The sequence below is a fragment of the Halichoerus grypus genome, chromosome 6, assembly GCF_964656455.1.
Source record: "Halichoerus grypus chromosome 6, mHalGry1.hap1.1, whole genome shotgun sequence".
NCBI classification, from domain to species: domain Eukaryota; kingdom Metazoa; phylum Chordata; class Mammalia; order Carnivora; family Phocidae; genus Halichoerus; species Halichoerus grypus.
In genome coordinates this window covers 67,122,297-67,144,058 of record NC_135717.1, presented here as the reverse complement: position 1 = coordinate 67,144,058, position 21,762 = coordinate 67,122,297, and the positions used below count along the sequence as shown (strand labels likewise).

The 21,762-nt window shown below is 36.3% G+C and overlaps 1 protein-coding gene across 3 annotated transcripts in view; it reads left to right on the top strand.

Annotated features, from left to right (window-relative positions):
• Positions 1-21,762, top strand: part of MPP7 (MAGUK p55 scaffold protein 7) — a 299,029-nt gene that overhangs the window by 77,057 nt on the left and 200,210 nt on the right. For all 3 annotated transcript variants that reach the window (XM_078075305.1, XM_078075306.1, XM_078075304.1), the window contains exon 2: positions 459-617. In XM_078075305.1, coding sequence (XP_077931431.1) covers positions 581-617 — 37 coding nt within the window. In that variant the 5' untranslated portion in view covers positions 459-580. The remainder of the gene's footprint in view (positions 1-458; positions 618-21,762) is intronic.

Sequence of the window (21,762 nt, the reverse complement as noted above, 5' to 3'; positions counted from 1 at the left end):
TCAGTTAGAGAACTTTGCAGTTGGCATATTAGGATGAGCTATTTAAAAAAATTACAAGTATTTATAAGTTGTTGACCATCTACAGAGTCGCTGTTCTGCATTAGAAATAGAGCGTGGGATCACGGTAACAGAGGCAAAGGATTTGAGAATAGCACTGGCGTTAAGAACCTTCTTTACGTTCTCAGTCCGCATTCAGCAGCCCTCAGACCAACTGCAAAAATCTTTCAGGAAGCCTTGATACATGCATGAGGAGCTTTCGTGGTTTTAATTAGAAATTTCACATCCAAATCAAAGACTCTCACACTTCATATGTGCACGTAGCATGTAGACAAAATTTGGAAGAATCGTGATCTCTCTGGTAAGCGTGTTGGAATAAGAACTCTGAATTAGTCGCAGAATGTTGCAATTTAGTAGTCTTCCCTATTATTATTTTTAAAGTGTTTTTCTTCTCTTTTTAGAAACGGCCTGCTCGGTATATAAATCTTGGTCGACAGCGTGGCTGCAGGCCACTGACTGGAGTTCTCTGTGGCTTTCTAAGTGGAGAGTGGTGTGGCTGTCCCAGCCTGTGGCGGCTTGCATCATGCCAGCTTTGTCAACAGGATCTGGGAGCGACACAGGTACGTGAACCCACGAGGGCCAGGTTTCCTTCCATTCTTACTGAAATTTTCTTGTTCACCGTGGCAAACAGCGTTGCTTTAAGTAAGCGCAAACAGATCACGCTTGTTTTTCTGGAACCCGCGTGAGGGGCACAAAATGTCAACTCTGATGCATCCTCCCAAGATAAAAGTTGTCAAAGGACCTTGACGGACCACTGCTTTCTCCAGGGAGTGGTGGCTCGTTCTGATGCCGTCGTACGGTCTTGCCTTTTGGAGTAATGCCATGTGTTTAAGTTGCTTTCAAAAAAATGAGTATCTTAAAACATACAAAAAAGCATGGCAAATAGCGTGATATTCCTTTTATTCTTCACTCAGATTTGATAACAGGTATGAACTTTCTGCTATGCTTCAGACCTCTCACTTTTTTAAGAAATGAAACAAAGTCTCTACTCCACTCTGGCGTTTTCTTTCTTCCTGTCCCCAGAGGTTAAAAAGCGATTCTGAGGTTGATATATGTCATTAAGGGATTCAGGTGAAACAAACAAGCATATTTCACCTTTATTATCGGTGGTAAGATTCAGTGGTACTTCGAATAAAGGGTTCCAAGAAAGGGAAGAAACGCATGTATGTATGTATGTATGTATGTATGTATAAAATCCTGTGCTCCTGACCTGTTTCAGGAGGTGGGCAAGGGAGGTCAGTGCCCCTTTGAAGTCTTATTCTGGGGTTCCCCAGAATCAGCACTTTTTATTTTTCATTTAAAAGAAATTTTAATTAAAATTTTTGTTTGTTTTTTAGTATGGTTGATACACAATGTTACGTTAGTTTCAGGTGTACAACATAGTGACTCAGCTTCTCTGTAGGTATATGCTGTGCTCCCAGCAAGTGTAGCTGCCGTCTGTCACCATACAACACTATTATAGTATCGTTGACTATATGTCCTATGCTGTGCCTTTAACTCCCGTGACTTACTCATCCCATGACTAGAAGCCTGCATCTCCCATGCCCCTTCACCCATTTTGCCCATCCCCCTGGCCGCCTCCCCTCTGGCAACCATCAGTTTGTTTTCTGTATTTATAGGTCTGAGAATCAGCACTTTTTAAAAATTCCTGGACCTTTCATGGAACTATTAAAACAGAATGTGAGCGGGGTTGAGGAGCTACGCATTGCATTTTTAAGACCCCCTCAAAAGAAGTGGCACAGTGTGTGACTAAAAATAATGTTCTCTGTGTTGCACTGACCGTCCTGAATTTGGTTTCAACCAGTGCCATTCTGTAAGCAGCTGAGATATAGTGGTCTTCACTGGGGCGGGTACTGGTACCATAATTTTAACAAAGCTGAACCACAGATTTGGAAATACCGCTCTTTGCTCTCTCAGGCATATCCCTACTTACCTTTTGGCAAATTTTGTCTTGTCTTTATCCATCAGTAATGATTTTTTCCACTGTAATTTACACTGAGGATTAGTTTTTCTTAGGAAGTGATTTTGATTTTCAAATACATAAAAAATCTTTTTTTCTCAAAGACATTCACTTGGAAGCCAGGTCCTTTGGAAAATTTTTTTTCTTCATTTTAGTTTTTATATAGTCCCACATTGTGTTCTACTATATAAAATGAATGATTTAACTTTCCATAGTGGTTTGGGAAATTATAGATAAAATTTATTTGAGCCATAAAATTACTACAGTTGTGTAATGAATAAGTTTTATGCCTTGCTATTCGCCAAAAATGCCTCAGTTTAATTGAATGCAAAATATTGTTGCTTACAGCTATCTCGAAGAACGATTAAAATGGAGTATTTATAGTTCATGGGGGCAGTCGAAGGGTCACTCATGAAAATAGCAGAGGCTACTCAGAATTTGAAAAGGACTTTTCTACACGTACCTGGCTCACTTGGTGCAAATCTCAAGTGCCTGTGTGACTCACACCTGGCTTTGTGATATTTTTTGACCCATATGTCCCGATAAGGTTTGAGTCAAGCAGAGAAGACGTGACTGTTCTAAGAGTCCCTGCATTCAGGGAAGCTTCAAAGCATGGTGCATGCATGAGATGCTTATGGTTCCCTTGTAGTTCCTCGCAGACCAGATGTACCGGTCAGGGGTCTTTTTTACCCTACGCGGTATTGCTTAGCAATGTCTCTCCAGGGTACAGAGCTGGAGAGCATAACCGAAGGACAGGTGCTCATGCAGCAGGAGAGAGTGGCTCACAGCTGTTCTGATGCCCATAGTACTCATGTGGGAAAATACTTTCAATGTAAAACTTATACCATTTCTCCCCCTCCCCTTTCTACTTACTTCACTAAGGAATAAAAGTTTAATTACACAAGCAATCCATAAATACATTCTCCTCGTCAAAGATGCATAGATAAAAAAGGAAAGAAATTCTTTACATGCCCTTTCCCTGCCCCCAATCTCATTTTCTTTCTCCGTTTGATAAGTATCCTTCAAGAATGTTCTGTACGTTCAACAGTTAATATATATGGATGTATATAAATATATTGTTTTAGGTCTTTTTAGTCAGATTCTGTCATTCTCTGGATTGTTCTATAACGTTCTTTCCTATACCAAGTAATGTCTCAGAACTGTATTTCCATGGTGTGTGTGTGTGTGTGTGTGTGTGTGTGTGTTTATGTATATCTATGTAAACTTTCTATCTATACATATATTTGTGTATCTCCCTCATTCTTTTAAACTAAGGCATACTTTTCCATAGTATCACAATTTAGTGAACCATACTTCTGTTGATGAAAGACTTGATTTTGCTCCTTTTGTAATATTTTGGAAGAAAAGATGTAAATATTGAATGGATGTTGTCAAGTTGTCCTCCAGAGCAGTTAAAGCACTTAACGATCTATGGACAGTGCATTAAAGATTCTTTCCCCCAACTTCTTACCGAGCTTCAAATTATAAGCCTTTGTAATTTTTACCCATCTGATGGGTAAAACATGGTATTTTAAGTGTTAAATGTGCATTACTACTGATGTTGAGCATATTTCCATCTGTTTAATGGCTGTTTGTTCCTCTGATGTGTCAGTTCATATCCTTTCCCATTTTTCTGTTGATAATCATTTTCTTATGTTTTTATAGAATTTCTTTATTTGTATTTTATAAATTATGGGGCATTTTAGGTTGAACACCATTTTTTCTGGTCAACCATTTGTCCTTTTTTTCTTAAATAGTATCATTTCTTTTATTGAAGTTGATAACTTTTCTGTGGACAAATCAATCTTTTCTGTATGGTTAATGTTTTTTTTTTTTTTTTAATTTTTTCTTATGCTTTCCTACCTACTGCAAGGTCATGAAGATGTTCTCTAAGATTTTCTTCTGATAATGAAAATAGTTTGTTTTTACACATTTGGAATTTTAGTCCAACTGTGATTTATATGTGGAGTGAAACAGTAATCAAATTTTATTTCCCACATGAACATCCAGTAGTCTGCAAACCACTTATTCAGTAGTCCGTCCTTTCGACATAAATTTGTAATATCCCCTCTATTGTACACCAGTATTACATATATGTTCTGGGTTTTCTTTCTTGGCTTTTTAAAAAAATAATTTTAATGGACCTTATGTTTCAGAGCAATTTCAGTTTTACAGAAAGATTATGAAGATAGTACAAAGTTCCAGTACACCTTATACCTTGTTTCCCTGATTATTAACATCTTAACCTTGGTTTGGTACTTTCATTTCAGTTAGTGAATCAATATTGATACACTATTGTTGACTATATAATTTATTCGGATTTTCTTAGTTTTCCCCTAATATCCTTTTTTTTTTTTTTTTGGCTTCAGGATCTCCTCTTATATTTAGTTGTCATTGTCTCATTGGGCTTCTCTTGACTGTGAAGATTTCTCAGACTTTCCTTGTCTTTGGTGGTGACCTTGACCCTTTTAGGAGTACTAGTCAGGTGTGTTGTGGAATTCCCCTCTCTTGGAATTTGTCTGATGTAAAGTGCCATTGTTATCATATCAAGGGTGCATACTATCAACTTGACCTATGACTGTCGATGTTGGCCGACAGGGTGAAGTAGTATTTGTTGGGTTTCTCCACTGTGAAGTTACTCTCTTTTCCCATTCTTTCCATCCTGTACTGTTTGGAAGGAGGTCCCTAATGTGCAGCCCACACTGGAGTAGTGTGTGATGCTCCCCCTCCTTTAGAAGCTAAAGTACTGGGGCACCTGGGCGGCTGAGTCGGTTAAGCGTCTGCCTTCGGCTCAGGGTCCTGAGATGGAGCCCCACGTCGGGCTCCCTGCTCAGGGGGGAGCCTGCTTCTCCCTCTGTCTGATGCTCCCCCTGCTTGTGCTCTCTCTCTGTCAAATAAATAAAAATCTTGAAAAAATAAAAGAAGCTAAAGTATCTATGTAAATATGCCTGGAATATTTTGTCTCTTTTCTCCCATTTATTTGTTCAGTGATTTATTCATATCAATGTGGACTCATGGATATTGATATTTTGGGTTATAATCCAATCCAGAATTTATTTTGTTGTTCAAATATTACAGTTTTGGCTGTCGGGAGCCATATCATTTGGCTCCCATCAATGTGGGCTTGCTTGTTTAGTTTTAACAATTCCTTACTTTAGGCATTACAGGGTGCCCCAGGCTCATTTGACAGTGCTCCAGTCCTGGACTCAGCTATTTCTCCAGGGAGCCCTAGTGCCTTTTACTGGGGAATGGGATTAGAACCCAGGATCTGGGTGATGATTTGCATGTTGCTACTAGAGTGTTCTTCTTTTAGGTCCTGTCATCTGACAGAGCAAAGAAATACATGTGTGTACACTAATCCACGTAGATACTCACATTATAAACATTTTTGTGTGCGATCAGCTGTAACTGTACTTGGCTAAACATGAATTCTTACTGATGTCGCCAACTCTAATTCATTAACAAATGGATCATTTTAGCCTCCTTCCCGCGCTTCTTTGTAAATTCCCATTCCTAACAGTGAGAAGCCTGGCTGCTACCATCCACCATCCATTTATGTAATCAATTCCACTGTACGTGTGAAGTGGTATCAGAATTGCTAACCTGTACCTGATGGGAAACCACTTCAATCAACTAGAGAGTTGACCTTGTTTTTATTCCTCTGATAGTACCATGCAGTCTTACGGACTCATTCCTTCCGAGCATAGTACCTATGTTAGTTCTAGTTTTATAAGTTCATTAAGTGTGATTTTTTTTTCAGACATCATATAATATGAAATAGGTACACAGAAATACACGTAAAACTTTTATAAGACCATTTTAAAACTGGTTATAATGCCAATAGCCATGGGATCACCATCTGGTTCAAGAAATCAAGCATCCTGAAAGCAACCTGTGTATTTCTTCCCATTCACAATCTCTTCAACCTCCTTAGAGGTGGACATTAAAAAAAAAAAAAAAGATTCCTATTTTATACTATACATAAAACCTAGATTATGATTTATGTAAGCTCCCTAGGCGATAGAGTTTAATTTTGCTTGTTGTACTTTAGAAATGCGATTACACCATATGAATTGGAGTAGTTCCAGTTGGTGTTACAACCCTCTTCTCTTGCTCTGTGGCTCATCTTCTCGTTCTTGGTGCTGTCCTCCCCTATCCTATATGCAGAAGTTACTAGTTGAGCACCATTTTTCTTTAGGTTAGTGATTTCTGAATTGTATTCATGAAATATTTCCTTAACTTATGATCCAAAAGTTATTTCCTTTTCCATTTCCATTTTGATTTTGATACCTTAGAATAGATTTTTGTTTATAAGGTGTGAAGTCAGGCTCCGTATTAATTTTTCCCATATGGCTATCCATTTGTCCCACCATGACCTAATATTGCCTCTGTTTCCCTCTGCGGTGCTACGAACCTTCAGTACTTTGTTGAATCTCAGTGGTGATTGTGAACATCTTTGTTTTTAGCTCTGGATCTCAAAAAGAATTATTTCAATATTTCTTCTTTCTCATATTTGCTCTAGATTTTTTCATCTGTGCCCTTTACTAGATTATGGAGGTTTCCTTTTATTCTTAGTTTGCAAAATGACTTTTTAAATGAATAGCCCCTAAACTTTGTCAGGTGCTTTTTATTTACTATAACAATCATGATTTGTTTCCTGTGAATCTCAACATAGCAAATTTCATTGACTTTTGACTTTTTAATTGATTTTTGACTATTAAACCAACTTGTATTTTTGTGATAAACCCAATTTGTTCATAATTTATTATCTTCTCCATATAATCTGCTGGATTTAGTTGGCTCATATTTTATTTATAACTTTAACATCTCTTTTTATGAGTGACTTCAGCCTATAATTTTGCTTTCTCATTCTCTCTCATCAGATTTTCACAGTATCATGTTAGCCTCATGTAGTGAGTTGGGAGAAGTCTTTACTCTTCTGTGGACAAGTTTGTGAAAGACTGAAATTAGTTTTTCCTTTAGTGGAACTTACCTGTTTAGGTTACCTGGGCCTGGGTATCTTCTTTTTGATAAGAATACTGGTAACTTATTTTAAAGATTGCAAGAATGTTCAGGCTTTCTATTTCTTCTTGAGTTAGTTTTAATGATTTATATTTTTCTAAGACTTGGTCCATTTCACCTAAATTTTCAAATTTCTGAAAAAGTTGCGTATAGTATTTTCATGTGTGCAGTTTCTATGTTAATTTTTTTTCTTTTTGGTTCTGATATTGCTATTTATTGTCCTTCTTTTTCCTTAATATTGCCAGAGTTTTGGCAGTTTCATTACTCTTTTTAGATATAAAACTTTTGGCCTTATTTTCTTCATTGTATATTAGTTTTTATTTCATTGATTTTTAAAAAGTTCTTTTTCTAGTTATGGACATTTGTTCATAAATTTTCAACCTTCTTCTTTTCCTAATGTTAACATTTAAGGCTGTTTCTCCCTAGGTACTGGTTTTATTACCTTAGAATCATTTTTTTAAATTGGTTATTTAGAATTTTGTTGAATTTACAAAAAATTTTTTATTTTATCTTTTGGTCCTGATTTCTACCTTAATTACTTTGAGGTCAGAAAACTTAATTTGCATTATTTCAGTCCATTGAAATTTGTTTAGACTTTATGGCCAGCTATATAGTCAATTTCAGTAAGTATCTACCTGTGTCTAAAAAGAAGGTAAGGTATATTCTGCAGTCATTGAGTATAGTTTTCTATATATGTCTGTAAGGTTAAGTTTGTTATTCAAATATTCTGTGTTTTGACTGATTTTTGTTTGTTTATTCTCTCAGTTACCAAGAGAACTATTGTAAACACTTCCCCTTTATGACTGGCTTTTTCTTGCAGTTCTATCCAGTTTTTGTTGGATATATTTAAATTTGTGATTAAATATAAATTTGCTATTTTGCTGGTGAATTAATACATTTTATACTTTTTAATACCTTTTTTTTCAAGATTTTATTTATTTGACAGAGAGAGACACAGTGAGAGAGGGAACACAAGCAGGGGGAGTGGGAGAGGGAGAAGCAGGCTCCCCGCCAAGCAGGGAGCCCGATGCGGGGCTTGATCCGAGGACCCTGGGATCATGACCTGAGCCAAAGGCAGACGCCTAACGACTGAGCCACCCAGGCGCCCCTTAATACATTTTATTTTAGAGTAACTATTTTTTCTGTTAACGTTTGCATGATACATCTTTTCCTATCCTTTTATTGTCAACTTTTCTGTATTCCTGCTGTATTAGTTATAGCTTTTGTGAATTGCTTACAGTTGGAGCTTTCTGAGGTTAACAAGTTGGACAGTCTTTGCTTTTAACTGGAGTATCTTCAGTACAGTTAATTATAATGTCTGACTTTTAAAATTTAAAATCTAACATATTTTGTGTTTTCTTGTCTTGATTTTTCTAAGTTTCTTTTTCTATTATGTCTTCTTTTTTTTTTTTTTTTTTTTTAAAGATTTTATTTATTTATTTGACAGAGAGATAGCGAGAGCAGGAACACAAGCAAGGGGAGTGGGAGAGGGAGAAATAGGCTTCCTGCCGGGCAGGGAGCCTGATGTGGGACTCGATCCCAGGACCCTGGGATCATGACCTGAGCCGAAGGCAGATGCTTAACGACTGAGCCACCCAGGCGCCCTATTATGTCTTCTTTTGGATTGATTAGGGTTTTCCTTTCTCATTTTGGTTTTCCCCACGTACGAAGTTAATACATTCTCTTTCTGTTCTTTTAGTGGCTACCTTAGAAATTATGACATGAGGGACGCCTGGGTGGCTCAGTTGGTTAAACGGCTGCCTTCGGCCCGGGTCATGATCCCAGGGTCCTGGGATTGAGTCCCACATTGGGCTCCTTGCTCGGCGGGGAGCCTACTTCTCCCTCTGTCTCCCTCTGCTTGTGCTCTCTGTGTCAAATAAATAAAATCTTAAAAAAAAAAAAAAAAGAAATTATGACATGAATCCTTTATTATAAAATCCTATCTTAATCTGTACCTTTATTGTCATCCTGACAAATCCAGGGATCTTAGAACACTTTTACCCCATATACTTCCCTCCCAAATTAAGTGCTATTGTGTCCTGTATTTTAATTCTCACTAAAAACAAAACAAAACAAAAAAACCCCCCACAACCTTGAAGACATCCTTATTTTGCTTTATATCGTCAGTATTCATTTAGAGTTCCTCACATATGACCATTTTGTTTGTTCTATTCTCCATTTTACAACCCAGCATTCTTACCCAGGATGATTTTTCATCTGTTTAAAGTTAAAAAAAAGCTTTAGAATATCCTAAATTGAAGATTTATGGCTATCAAACTATGTCTTTCAATGTATCAGAACATGTTTTTATTTCCCTTCATTTTTTTCATTTTATTAAAGTATAATTGATATATGGCATACTAGTTTCAAGTGTACGACATAATGATTTGACTTTTGTATACATGGCAGAATGATCACCACAATAAGTTTAGTTAACATCTCTCTCCATACAAAGTCACACCATTTTTTTTTCTTGTGATGAGAACTTTTAAAGATTTACTTTCTTCAAGCAATTTTCAAATTTGCAATACGTTATTATTGACTATAGTCACCATGCTGTACATGACTTCATTGTATAACTGGAAGTTTATACATCTTGATCCCCTTCACCCATTTCACTCACCCTCCCCATCTCCTTCCCTTCTGGCAGCCACCAGTGTATTCTCTGTATCTATGACTTCTGTTTTTTGTTTGTTTGTTTGTTTGTTTGTTTAGATTTCAGATATAAGTGAAATCGTACAATATTTGTCTTTCTCTGTCTGGCTTTTTTCACTTAGCATAATACCCTCAAGGTTCATACAGTTTACAAATGGCTAGATTTTATTTTATTTTTTTATGGCTGAGTAGTATTCCTGTGAGTGTGTGTGTAAATCTTTTTCCATTCATCCTTCAAAGGACACTTTGGTTATTTCCATACCTTGGCTATTGTAAATAATGCTGCAATGAACATAGGGGTGCATGTATCTTTTTGAATTAGTTTTTCTTCAGATAAATACCCAAAAGTGGAATTGCTGTATTATACGGGAGTTCTATTTTTAATTTTTTGACTGTTTTCCAGACTGTTTTCTATAGTGGCTGCACAATTTACAACCTCACCAGTAGTGCACAAGGCTCCCCTTTACCTACAGCCTCATCAACACTTGTTATTTCTTGTCTTTTTGATACTAGCCATTCTCACAGGTGTGAGGTGATATTTCATTGTGATTTTGATTTGCATTTCCCTGATGAGCATCTTTTCATGTGCCTGTTGGTGATCTGTATGTCTTCTTTGGGAAAATGTCTATTCAGATCTTCTGCCCATTTGTTAAATGGAATTGTTTGTTTCTTGTTGATATTGAGCTGTATGAATTTTTTATATATTTTGGCTGTTTACCCCTTATTGGATATGATTTGCAAGTTTTTCTCCCATTCAGTAGATTGCGTTTTTTACTTTGTTGATGGTTTTCTTTGCTGTGCAGAAACTTTTTAGTTTTATATAGTCCCATTTATTTTTGCTTTTTGTTGCCACAGACTTCGGAATCAGAGCCAAAAAAAAAAAAAAAAAAATCTCCAAGAGCGATGTCAAAGAGTTTACCCACCTGTGTTTTCTTCTAGGAGTTTTATGATTTGGGGTCTTTCATTCAAGTCTTTAATCCATTTTGAGTTAATTTCTGTGTATGGTGTAAGATAGTGGTCCAGTTTCGTTATTTGTATGCTGCTGTCTAGTTTTCCCAGCACCATTTATTGAAGACACTGTTCTTTCCCCATTGTATATTCTTGTCTCTTTTGTTGTAAAGTAATTGGCCACATATGCTTGGGTTTATTTCTGGACTCTCTGTTCTGTCCCACTGATCTATGTGTCTGTTTTTATGCCAATATCGTACATTTTGATTATTTTGGTTTTTAGATACTATAGCTTGAAATTAGGGAGTGTGATGTCTCCAACTTGTTCTTCCTTCTCAAGATTTGCTTTGGTTATTCAGGATCTTTTGTGGTTCCATACAAATTTTAGGGCTGTTTTATTTCTGTAAAAAATGCCATTGGAATTTTGATAGGGATTGCATTGGGTCTATAGATTGCTTTGGTTAATGTGGACATTTTTGCAATATTCTTCAATCCATGAGCATGAAGTATCTTTCCATTTATTTGTGTTGTTATCTCTCCTCAGTGTCCTACAGTTTTCAGAGTATAGATCCTTCATCTCCTTGGTTAAATTTATTCTTGGGTATTTTTTTAATGCAGTTTTAAAGGGGATTTGTTTTCTTAGTTTCTTTTCCAGATAGTTTATTGTTGGTATACACAAATGCAACAGAATTTTGTATATCAGATTTGTACCTGCAACGTTACTGAATTCATTTATTCTAACAATCTTTTTCACGGAATCTTTAGGGTTTTCTATGTATAAAATTGTGTTATCCAGAAATAGTGATGGTTTACTTCTTCCCTTACAATTTGGATTCCAGTTTACTTCTTTTTCCTGACTAATTGCTGTGGCCAAGACTTCCAGTACTGTGTTTAATAAAAGTGGTGAGAATGGGCCTTTTTCCTGATCTTAAAGCGGGAAACTTTTTCCTGTTGAGGATGATGCTAGCCGCAGGCTTGTCATATATGGCCTTAAATGTTGAGGTACATTTTGTCTATACACACTTTGTTGAGATTTTTTTTTTTTTAATCATAAATGATGTTGAATTTTGTCAAATGCTCTTCCTCATATATTGAGATGGTTATTTGATTTTTATACTTCATTTTGTTAATATGGTTGATTGATTTGTGGATGTTGAACCAGCTTTGCATCCCCGGGGTAAATCGCACTTTATCATAGCTTATGACCTTTTGATGTATTGTTGAATTTGGTCTGCTAATGGTTGTTGATGATTTTTGCATCTGTGTTCATCAAGGGTGTTGGTCTGTAATTTTTTTTTTTTTTTTACTCTTTTCTGGTTTTGGTAGGAGGGTAATACTGGCCTGTAAAATGAGTTTGGGAACATTCCCTCTTCTTCAATTTTTTGGAAGAGTTTGAGAATGATAAGGAATCAAATCTTTGTTTGGTAGAACTTGCCAGTGAAAGCCATCTGTTCTTTTGTTTAGATTTTTTTGATTATAGATTCAATGTCCATACTAGTAATTGGTCTCTTAAGATTTTCTATTTCTTCATGATCAGACTTGGAAGATTGTATGTTTCTAGGACTTACCCATTTCTTCTGGGTTGTCTCATTTGTAGTGTATAATTGTTTATAGTAGTCTCTTAAAAGCCTTTGTATTTCTTTGGTATCACTTGTAATTTCTCCTCTTTCTTTACCGATTTTATTTTAGCCCTCCTTTTTTCTTAATCATTCTGGTCTTTGTCAATTTTATCTTCTCAGGGATCCAGCTCTTAGTTTCATTTATCTTTTCTATTGTCTTTTTAGTCTCTTTCATTTATTTTTGCTCTGGTATTTATTATTTCCTTCCTTCTGCTGGCTCTTTTTTTTTCTAGTTGTTTTGAGTGTGAAGTTAGATTGTTTCTTGTTTCTTGGGGTAGGCCTGTATTGCTATAAATGTCCCTCTCACAACTGCTTTTATGCTGTATCCATAGATGTTGGTATGTTGTATTTCATTTTAATTTGTATTAAGGTATTTTTTGGAAAAAATTTTATTTCTTTGTTGACCTATTGGTTGTTCAGATGTTGTCTAATCTGCATGGACTTGTGATTTTTCCTGTTTTCTTCTTGTAATTGATTTTTAACTTCATTCCATTTTGGTCAGAAGAGATGCTTGATAAATTTCAACCTTAAATTTATTGAGATTTGTTTTGTGTCCTCCTATATGGTCTGTCCTGGAGATTGTTCCATGTGTACTTGAGAAGAATGTATATTCCTCTGCCTTTGGATAGAATGTTCTGTATATATCTGTTAAGTCCATCTGGTCTAATATGCCATTTAGAGCTGATTTTTTAAAATTGATTTTTTTGTCTGGATGATCTATTCATTGATATAGTGAAGTGTTAAAGTCCCCTACTATTATGTATTGCTGTCAGTTTCTGCACAACATTTGCTTCATATATTTAGGTGATTCTGTGTTATAAATAAACATTTGCAAATGTTGTATCTTCTTGTTGGATTGATCTCCTTTATTATTAGGTAATTCCCATCTTTGTCTTTTATTACTGACTTCTTTGTTTCAAAGTCTGTTTGTCTGATCTAAATATAGCTACCAAGCTTTCTTCTGGTTTCCATTTGTATGAAACATCTTTTTCCATCCCTTCACTTTTAGTCTGTACACATCAGTCCTTACCTCTAAAGTGAGTGTCTTGTAGGCAGCCTATAGATGGGTTTTGTTTTTTACCCATTCAGCCACTCTGTGTCTTTTGATTGGAGAATTTAGTCCATTTACATTTAAAGTAATTATTGATAGGTATATCCTTATACCCAGTTTGTTGATTGTTTTTGGCTATTTTGTAGTTTCTCTTTGTTCCTTTCTTGTTCTCTTTCTTTTTTCTCTTGTGGCATGATGACTGCACAGCTATGCTTAGATTCCTTTTTCATTATTTTTTTGCATACCTACTGTAGGTTTTGTTCTTAGTTACCATGGAGCTCACATATAAAAGCATATATATTATAGTCTCCTTTAAGTTGAGATTTGTTTATAGTAGTTTCTTAAGTAGCAAATTAAATTTGAATGCTAAATTCTAAAACTCTGCATTTTTACTTTCCACCCTTCCCCATGTTTTATGTTTTTGATGTCATTTTTACATTTTTTAAGTTTTGTGTATCTCTAGTTATGGTGGTTATAGTTATATTTAGTACTTTTTCCTTTAACCTTCATGCTAGCTTTATACGTGATTAATCTACTTCCTTTACTATATATTTACCTTTACCAGTGAGATTTCTACTTTAATATTTTCTTATTGCTAGTTAGTTCCCTTTCTTTTCAGCCTAAAGAAGTCCCTTTAGCATTTCTTGTAGGGATAGTCTAGTGGTTCTGAATCCTTTTAGCTTTTGCTTGTTTGGGAACCTCATCTCTCTTTCAATTCTGAATGATAACCTTACTAGACAAATTAATCTCGGAAGTTTTTCCTTTCAGCTCTTTGCAAGCCACAGTGGATGGTATAATACATCCAAAGCTTCTGCTAAGAAATAGTCTTATGGGAGTTTCCTTGTACATAACAAGTTGTTTTTCTCTTGTTGCTTTCAAGATTCTCTCTTCAACTTTTGCATTTTAATTATAATGTGTTTTGGTGTGGATTTTTTGTTTGTTTGTTTGTTTATCTTGTTTGGATTTCTCTGGGCTTCCTGGATCTGAAAGTCTGTTTCCTTGCTCAGGTTAGGGAAGTTTTCAGCCATTGTTTCTTCAAATAGATTTTCTGCCTCTTTCCTTCTGTCTTCTCCTGCTGGGACTCCTATAAGCAAATGCTCTTCTGCTTGATAGTGTCCCAAAGACCCTAAGTTATCTTCACTTTCAAAATTATTTTTTTTCCTCTGCTCTTTTAGGGTGAGTTCCACTGCCATTTCTGCCAGATTACTGATTCTTCTGCTTTACGTATTCTGTTGAATCCCTCTAGTTTATTTTTTAGTTTAATTATTATATTCTTTAGCTCTATGACTTCTCTTTGCTCCTGTCATGTATTTTCTTTTTAAGTTCTCTCTGTGTTCATCCATTCTTTTCCTGAGTTCAGTGAGAATCTTTATGACTGTTTCTTTGAACTCTGTATTAGGGAAATCATTTATCTCCATTTCATTAATTTTTTTTTTTTCTTTCTGGGATTTAATCCTGGTCTTTCATTGGGAACGTGTTTGTCTGTTTCCTCATTTTGCCTGACTTTGTATTTATGTCTTTGTGTTGGGTGAAACAGCTGTCTCTTCCAGTCTTGTGTGGGTGATCATTCTTATTATTTAACCTTGCCTTAGTTTTTCGTTGTCTCTTGTACTGTCTCTCCAATTATTTTAGACCTGTGGGGCTCAGAAACACAGTCCACTCTGGCCACCAGAGTCTCCTACTCAGTAGGCATCCCCTTTGTGGGTTGCATGCACCTGCTGGCTTGGGGGCCTCTGGCTGTGGGAGTGTCACTAGGGGGCCAGAGCACCGGCAGTGTGGAGGGGGTAGGAGGTACTAGAAGGTTAGATTGAGAATGCAAAAGTAGCTCCTGCCAGCACTGGCAATAGCAAGGTAGAGAAAGAACATAAAAATGGCACCCTCCAGAGTCTTTTATTGTTGGAGGGAATCTGAGTAGGCTTTGCCCTTCTGGTAGATGCTTTAAGGTTAGCAAATGAAACTCCTTTTACATATGGTCTAGGCTCTTTTCAAACTGGTGCTTTGGCACTGGGTCCTGAGGCAAATGAGCCTGAGTGTGAGCCATATAAGAGCAGACTCTGCATTCACTACAGCCCTGTGATTCTCCTAGATGTAAGCTCCATTGGTTTTCAAAGCCAGATGTTTTGGGGGCTGTCTCTCTGGTACAGGTCCCAAGGGTGAGGGCGCCTGATGTGTAGCATGGATCCCTCCCCAGGCAGGAGTTCTGTATTTGTGAGGACCCCTCCCCTATGGGCTGCTGCATGGGGTCTGGGGTGTTTGGCCAGAGAGTGTCTCTGTCTCTCCTAACTGTGTCAGTGTGGTTTTTTACCCTTTGTGGTGGAGTAGCTGTCCAGCTAGTTCTCAGGTTCTTCTCAGAGGTAGTTGTTTTATATGTAGCTGTAGATTTAGTGTGTCTGTTGGGGGAGGGGAGTTCAGGATTTTTTTTTATGTCACTATCTTGAATTACCTCCCTGTTTGCCTCTGTTCTTCAAAGGTATTTTTACTAAGCAAAGAATGCTAGGTTGGCTATTGTTATTGATTTACTTATTTTCAGCATAGTGAAAGATGACAAAATGATATCTTTAAAGGTGCTATTTAGAAGTCAGCTGTCAGGATCTCTGTCTTGAAGTAATCTTTCAAACCATGTTCTTTCTCTGTTTTTAAGATGTCAGTACATATATATATTTTTTTAAAATAAGAAGTTCTGTTTAGTTCTTTTAAAAATGGCCAGCATTCAATTGTTTACACCATAGGTTTGTCTTAGGAAATCTGGTTAACCTTATTTCCAACATCAAAGTCATGAAGTTTGATCCTTAAAGCAATAGATTCAAGTTAAGAAAGGTTTTTAATATATCACTGCAATATGCCAACAACGGAAGCCCTTTGAAATAACCAAAATGGACTTTATTGGCCTTTTTGTTCTCATCTTTCTTTTAAAAGATGAATTATTTTTCCTTTTTGATAATGCATATATTTCATCATGGAAAAGCAGGGTCTTCAACGTGCTGCTCTTTTTTCTTCAAATTGTTTCCAAAACGAAATATACTCTGCAGTTTTGAATTGACCATGTTTTTATATTCTACAGTTCTCTTCCACAGCAAATCAAGATCATTAGGCATGTGGCTGACTGGTAGCTGTTCTGTGGGAGTAAAAAGTGGTGTGTGAATTGGAATTTGGATACAACTTTTCTCTCTTTCTCTCTTTCTTTCTTTCTTTCTTTCTTTCTCTTTCTTTCTTTCTTTCTTTCTCTTTCTTTCTTTCTTTCTTTCTTTCTTTCTTTCTTTCTTTCTTCTTTCTTCTTTCTTTCTTTCTTTCTTTCTTTCTTTCTTTCTTTTCTTTTCTTTTCTTTTCTTTTCTTTCTTTTCTTTTCTTTCTTTCTTTTCTTTCCTTCCCTTCCTTCCCTTCCTTCCCTTCCTTCTTTTTTTCTTCAGTAGTTCACAGAGCTTGTGTTCCTTAAATTGAATCAGGACACTTATTCTTGTCCTTGTTACTGCTCATCAGATATTTCTGAATGAAGTGATAAAGTCTTCTTCACGTAGTATGTGGATTTTTCAGCGTTAAACAGAAAAGTCACTAAGTGGCATTTTCTCACAGTGTGTTTCCACTTCTGTGCTATTAATAGTTTTCTTGTAAGGTAAATATCTGCTAGCATGCTACATGTTAGCAGTTACTCTTCAACCTTGCATGCTCTTGTTATTACAACAAGTCCAGCAGTCATTTCTTTCTTTGAGTTTTTCAGATGAATGGCTTTATTTATTACAACAGGTAATAGCAGTAGATTTTCCTGTAGTACAAAGTCACCTTCAGTAAATACTGTTAATCGGAAACAGTTAAAAGTTTATGCACAAAAGACTCAGGTAAATCAGGCCAGACTGTGTGTAGAGGGGATATGTATGTTAAACTCTCTCTTTGTTACATTGTGGTCGTTAGATTTAACATACCATCTTAATGTGATTATATCTTCATCTTTACACAAATGCTATGTAAACAAACTGCTGAATATTTTGTATCATGTGGCATTGTGCAGAACGTTGCATATGCAGCAGTCATTTCATATAGGAATTTTGCCAATAAATTTCATTCATTATGTAGTATTTGTCTTTCATTTTGAGACTCATTTTATAATCTCAATGGCAATAGTGTGATTGCTATGTTAGCTAGAAGGTGTGCAATGTCTCATCATGTGTATGTAGTTTACTTTTTATTTTTAAGCTTTTCTTTAAGGTAAAATACATATAAAATTTGCCATTTTTACTATTTTAATTGTACAATTTAGTGGCATTAAGTATATTCAGAATGTCGTGCAGACATCATCACTATCCATTTCCAAAATGTTTTCATCACTCCAAACAGAAACTCTGTGTCTGTTAAGCAGTAACTTCACTTGTTTTCCACCCCCAGCTCCTGACAGCCACGTTCTACTTTGTCTCTAGATTTTAACTATTTTAAATATTTCGTCTAAGTGGAATTATACAGTATTTGTCATTTTGTAACTATACCACTTCATGTAATGTTTTCAGGGTTCATCCATGTTGTAGCATGTTTCAGAACCTCATTCTCTTTTACGTTTGAATAATATTCCACTGTGTGGATACACTGCAACCTGTTTATCCATTTATCTGTGGATGGACAGTTGAGTGTTTCCACCTTTTGGCTATTGTGAATAATGCTGCATTGTACATTGCTGTGCATGTATCTGTTTTGAGCCCCCAATTGCAGTTCTTTTGGGTGTATACCTAGGAGCTGAAATTCCTACTTCTATAATAATTCTGTAGTTAGCTTTGTGAGGAGCCATCAAAATGTTTTCCATTTTACATTCCTACCAGCATTGTAGGAGGGTTCCAATTTCTCCATATCCTCATCACTACTTGTTACATTCTGTAATTTTTTTTTTTTTTTGGTGGGCAACAAAGCAAAGTTTATTGAGTGATAATAGTACAAAGCTCCCAAAGAGGGAGGGGACCCGAGAGGGTTGCCCACATTCTGTAATTTTTTACTATAGCCATTCTAGTAGGTGTGAAGTGATACTTCATTGTGGTTTTGATTTGCATTTCCCTAATGACTAATGATGTTGAGCATCTTTTCATGTGCTCTTTGGCCATCTGTGTATCTTATTTGGAGAAATGTCTATTCAAGTCCTTTACCCATTTTTTTTATTAGATTACCATTTTGTTGTTGAATTTTGGAGTTCTTTATATATTTTGGATATTAAACCCTCATCAGATTTTCAACCTGCAAATATTTTTTTTCCCATTGTGTAGGTTATCTTTTCACTTTCTTTCTTTATAATATCTTTTGTGGAAAAGTTCTAATTTTGATGAAGATCAGTGTCCATTTTTTCTTGTGTTTCTTATGCTCTTGGTGGCATATCAAAAATCTGTTGCCAAATCCAAGGTTATGAGGATTTACCCCTTATTTAAAATTTGAGTTAAGGGTTGCCTGGGTGGCTCAGTCGGTTAAGCATCTGCTTTCGGCTCAGGTCATGATCCCGGGGTCCTGGGATCAAGTCTTACATCGGGCTCCCTGATCAGCGGGGAGCCTGCTTCCCCCTCTGCCTGCCGCGCCCCCTGCTTGTGCGTGCTCTCTCTCTCTCTCTCTGACAAATAATTAAATAAAATCTTTAAAAAAAAAAGTAAAATTTGAGTTAATTTTTGTGTATGGTGTGAGATAGGGATCTAAGTTAATGCTCTCACATGTAGAAATTTAGTTGTCCTAGTATTGTTTATTTTGTTTTCATTTCTGTTTTAAGCGACTATCAGTTTTTATCCTCTAGCATTAGTTTGTACTTTATCTGGAAACAATTTATTGGCAAAAGAGGCCAGTGTCTTTAGTTTAAAAATGATTAGAAAACTTTGGTGGCTTCATGACACTGTTTATCAGAATTTCTTAACTCACAAAGCACTGGGGATAGGGGAAGTTACCTCTCAGGTTAAATAAAACCTAATTCTTATTATTGTGCTTTGTATTCAAGACTTTGTTTTGGTGGCTTATTTTTGGTTGTCTTTGTGAAAGAAGTGCATTTTTAGTTTCACTTCTAGCATAGGTAGATTCACTATCAATTGAGTTTGGAATCTTGTTAACTTTCTTTATTGATGTTGTTATTCTGAGGTACATTTTTTCTAGTAATAATAGATAGCAGGTAAAGGCCAATTAAAATTAATCCATATTAAATAGGGTATGAAAAGAGCAAGAAAATGGTGGGATGGGGAAGTGATCAGAACTTTATCTGGAAAAAGGAAATATAAATTGTGACCACATTTTAAATGTAATTAAGAACATTGTAGGTTACAGTTATAACTGTGCTAATTCTTAGCATAAATGTAAAGCATCCTGCTGAATTTTCCTTTGTTGGCATGATATTATTGACAACATTTTATAATAGCGTTTTGTCTTCTGCAGTGGGATAATAAAAAGGGCATTTTAACAAAAATATCTGAAGTCTTTAGTTTCTCCAGTAGTATTTGGTTTTTGTTCATTTTTAAAATTTGGTATTCTGATTGTTCCCTTTCGAAGTGAAATGTATTTGTCAGTATGTTATATTTTTCTGGGTTGTTGATTAGCAGGCCTCTTTCAGTGGCTTGGTCACCACCATCATTGATCATGGTTGAGCAGCTCCTCAACATTACTTTTGTCAGCCTTGTGAAGTCCTGTATTTTTGCAGTGATGTTTATGGCATCCAAGATAAAAACCAATGACAGTGTGCCTGGCATGGGTTAGGTGGGAAGAAATGTTTAAATGAGGGCTGGTATTTACATTGTTAGTTTATTGGTGAATATCAAATGTTTATTTTCCTGTAACCTTGTAATGTTTGGGACTTAGATCATAAATATTCAGAAGATGGAACCTCTATGTTTGTATTAGTATTTTCTTTTTTTTTTTTAAAGATTTTATTTATTTATTTGAGAGAGAGAGAGCACAAGAGGGGGGAGCGGGAGAGGGAGAAGCAGACTCCCCGCTGAGCAGGGAGCCCGATGCGGGACTCGATCCCGGGACTCCAGGATCATGACCTGAGCCGAAGGCAGTTGCTTAACCAACTGAGTCACCCAGGCGCCCTCTTTTTTTTTTTTTTTTAAACATTTATTTTAGAGAGATAGAGAGTGAGTGGGGGGAGGGGAAGGGGAAAGAGAGAGAGAGAATCTTGAGCAGACTACCTGCTGAGCACAGAGCCTGATGCAGGGCTCCATCTCAGGACCCTGAGATCATGACCTGAGCTGAAATCAAGAGTCAGCAGCTTAACCGACTGAGCCACCCAGGTTCCCCTGTATTACTGTTGTCAGTGACTAGGCTTCTATGAACTAATCTTAAGTCTTTTTTTTTTTTTTTAAGATTTTATTTATTTATTTGACAGAGAGAGACACAGTGAGAGAGGGAACACAAGCAGGGGGAGTGGGAGAGGGAGAAGCAGGCTTCCCGCTGAGCAGGTAGCCCGATGCGGGGCTCGATCCCAGGACCCTGGGACCATGACCTGAGCCGAAGGCAGACGCTTAATGACTGAGCCACCCAGGCGCCCCTGATTTTAAGTCTTTCATCCATTTTAGTTAATTGAGTATATGACTTGATATAATTATAGTTGTGTAGTGTAAATTTTCCAAACACAATGGCGATAAGCAAATGCTGTGAAAGTTAATAGAAAAGCTCTGACAAGCATAGTCTTGGCAGCACCGGCACAACCTTATGAAACAATGATGCAAAAGTCATAATCCTGTTGCAAATTCGAACCTGGGTGACAAAATCGTAATTGATTTTTTTTTTTCCTTCAATAGTGCTAAGTTAGGCCAGTGGAGACTGCCCATGGGCCACATGAGAGACCACTGGACCCTGTAATGCTCAGCAGTCTGCACCTTAAGAAACAAGAATTTGTTCAATCAATCAATTTAAAATAAAATAAAAAAAGAATTAATCTGTTCTATTGCACTGTTTCCTGTGAGGCTTGGAGCCCAGTTAGCGACTTTGAAAATGTCCCTCCTTGCTCTTGCAGCAGTTTCTTGATCAGGAGAACATGCCACATTAAATGACATTTAAATTAAAGGGAATATTTCTTGGTGGTCTTCTTATGAAATAAGAGTATAGTTACATCAGGAGGCTATTTTTATAGCCCAGTTTTCTGTATATGCTTGGGTGTATATGATGCTGATTAAAATTAGCCAGATTGCTAGGTTTTGTGTTACAAATATTCTTCGTTGTCCCAGAAGACAGTTTGCCTTTTTTTTTTTAATCTTAGCACAATCTTAGGGTTCAGTCCTAAAAAGGGTTTATGGACAGTTTGAGTGATATATATGTATATATAAATAAAGGATTGTCTTGGTAGATTTCAGATCCCCGTTGCTTTAGAATTGTTCAGTGTAAAATATTCTTTTCTCAAAAATAAACAACAGCAACAAAAACTGGGCAAGGCATGCCAAAGACAGGACAAGGGACCGAGGCCCAGGTCTAGTCAAAAAGATGGCTCAGAGGACTCTGATCAACAACAACAA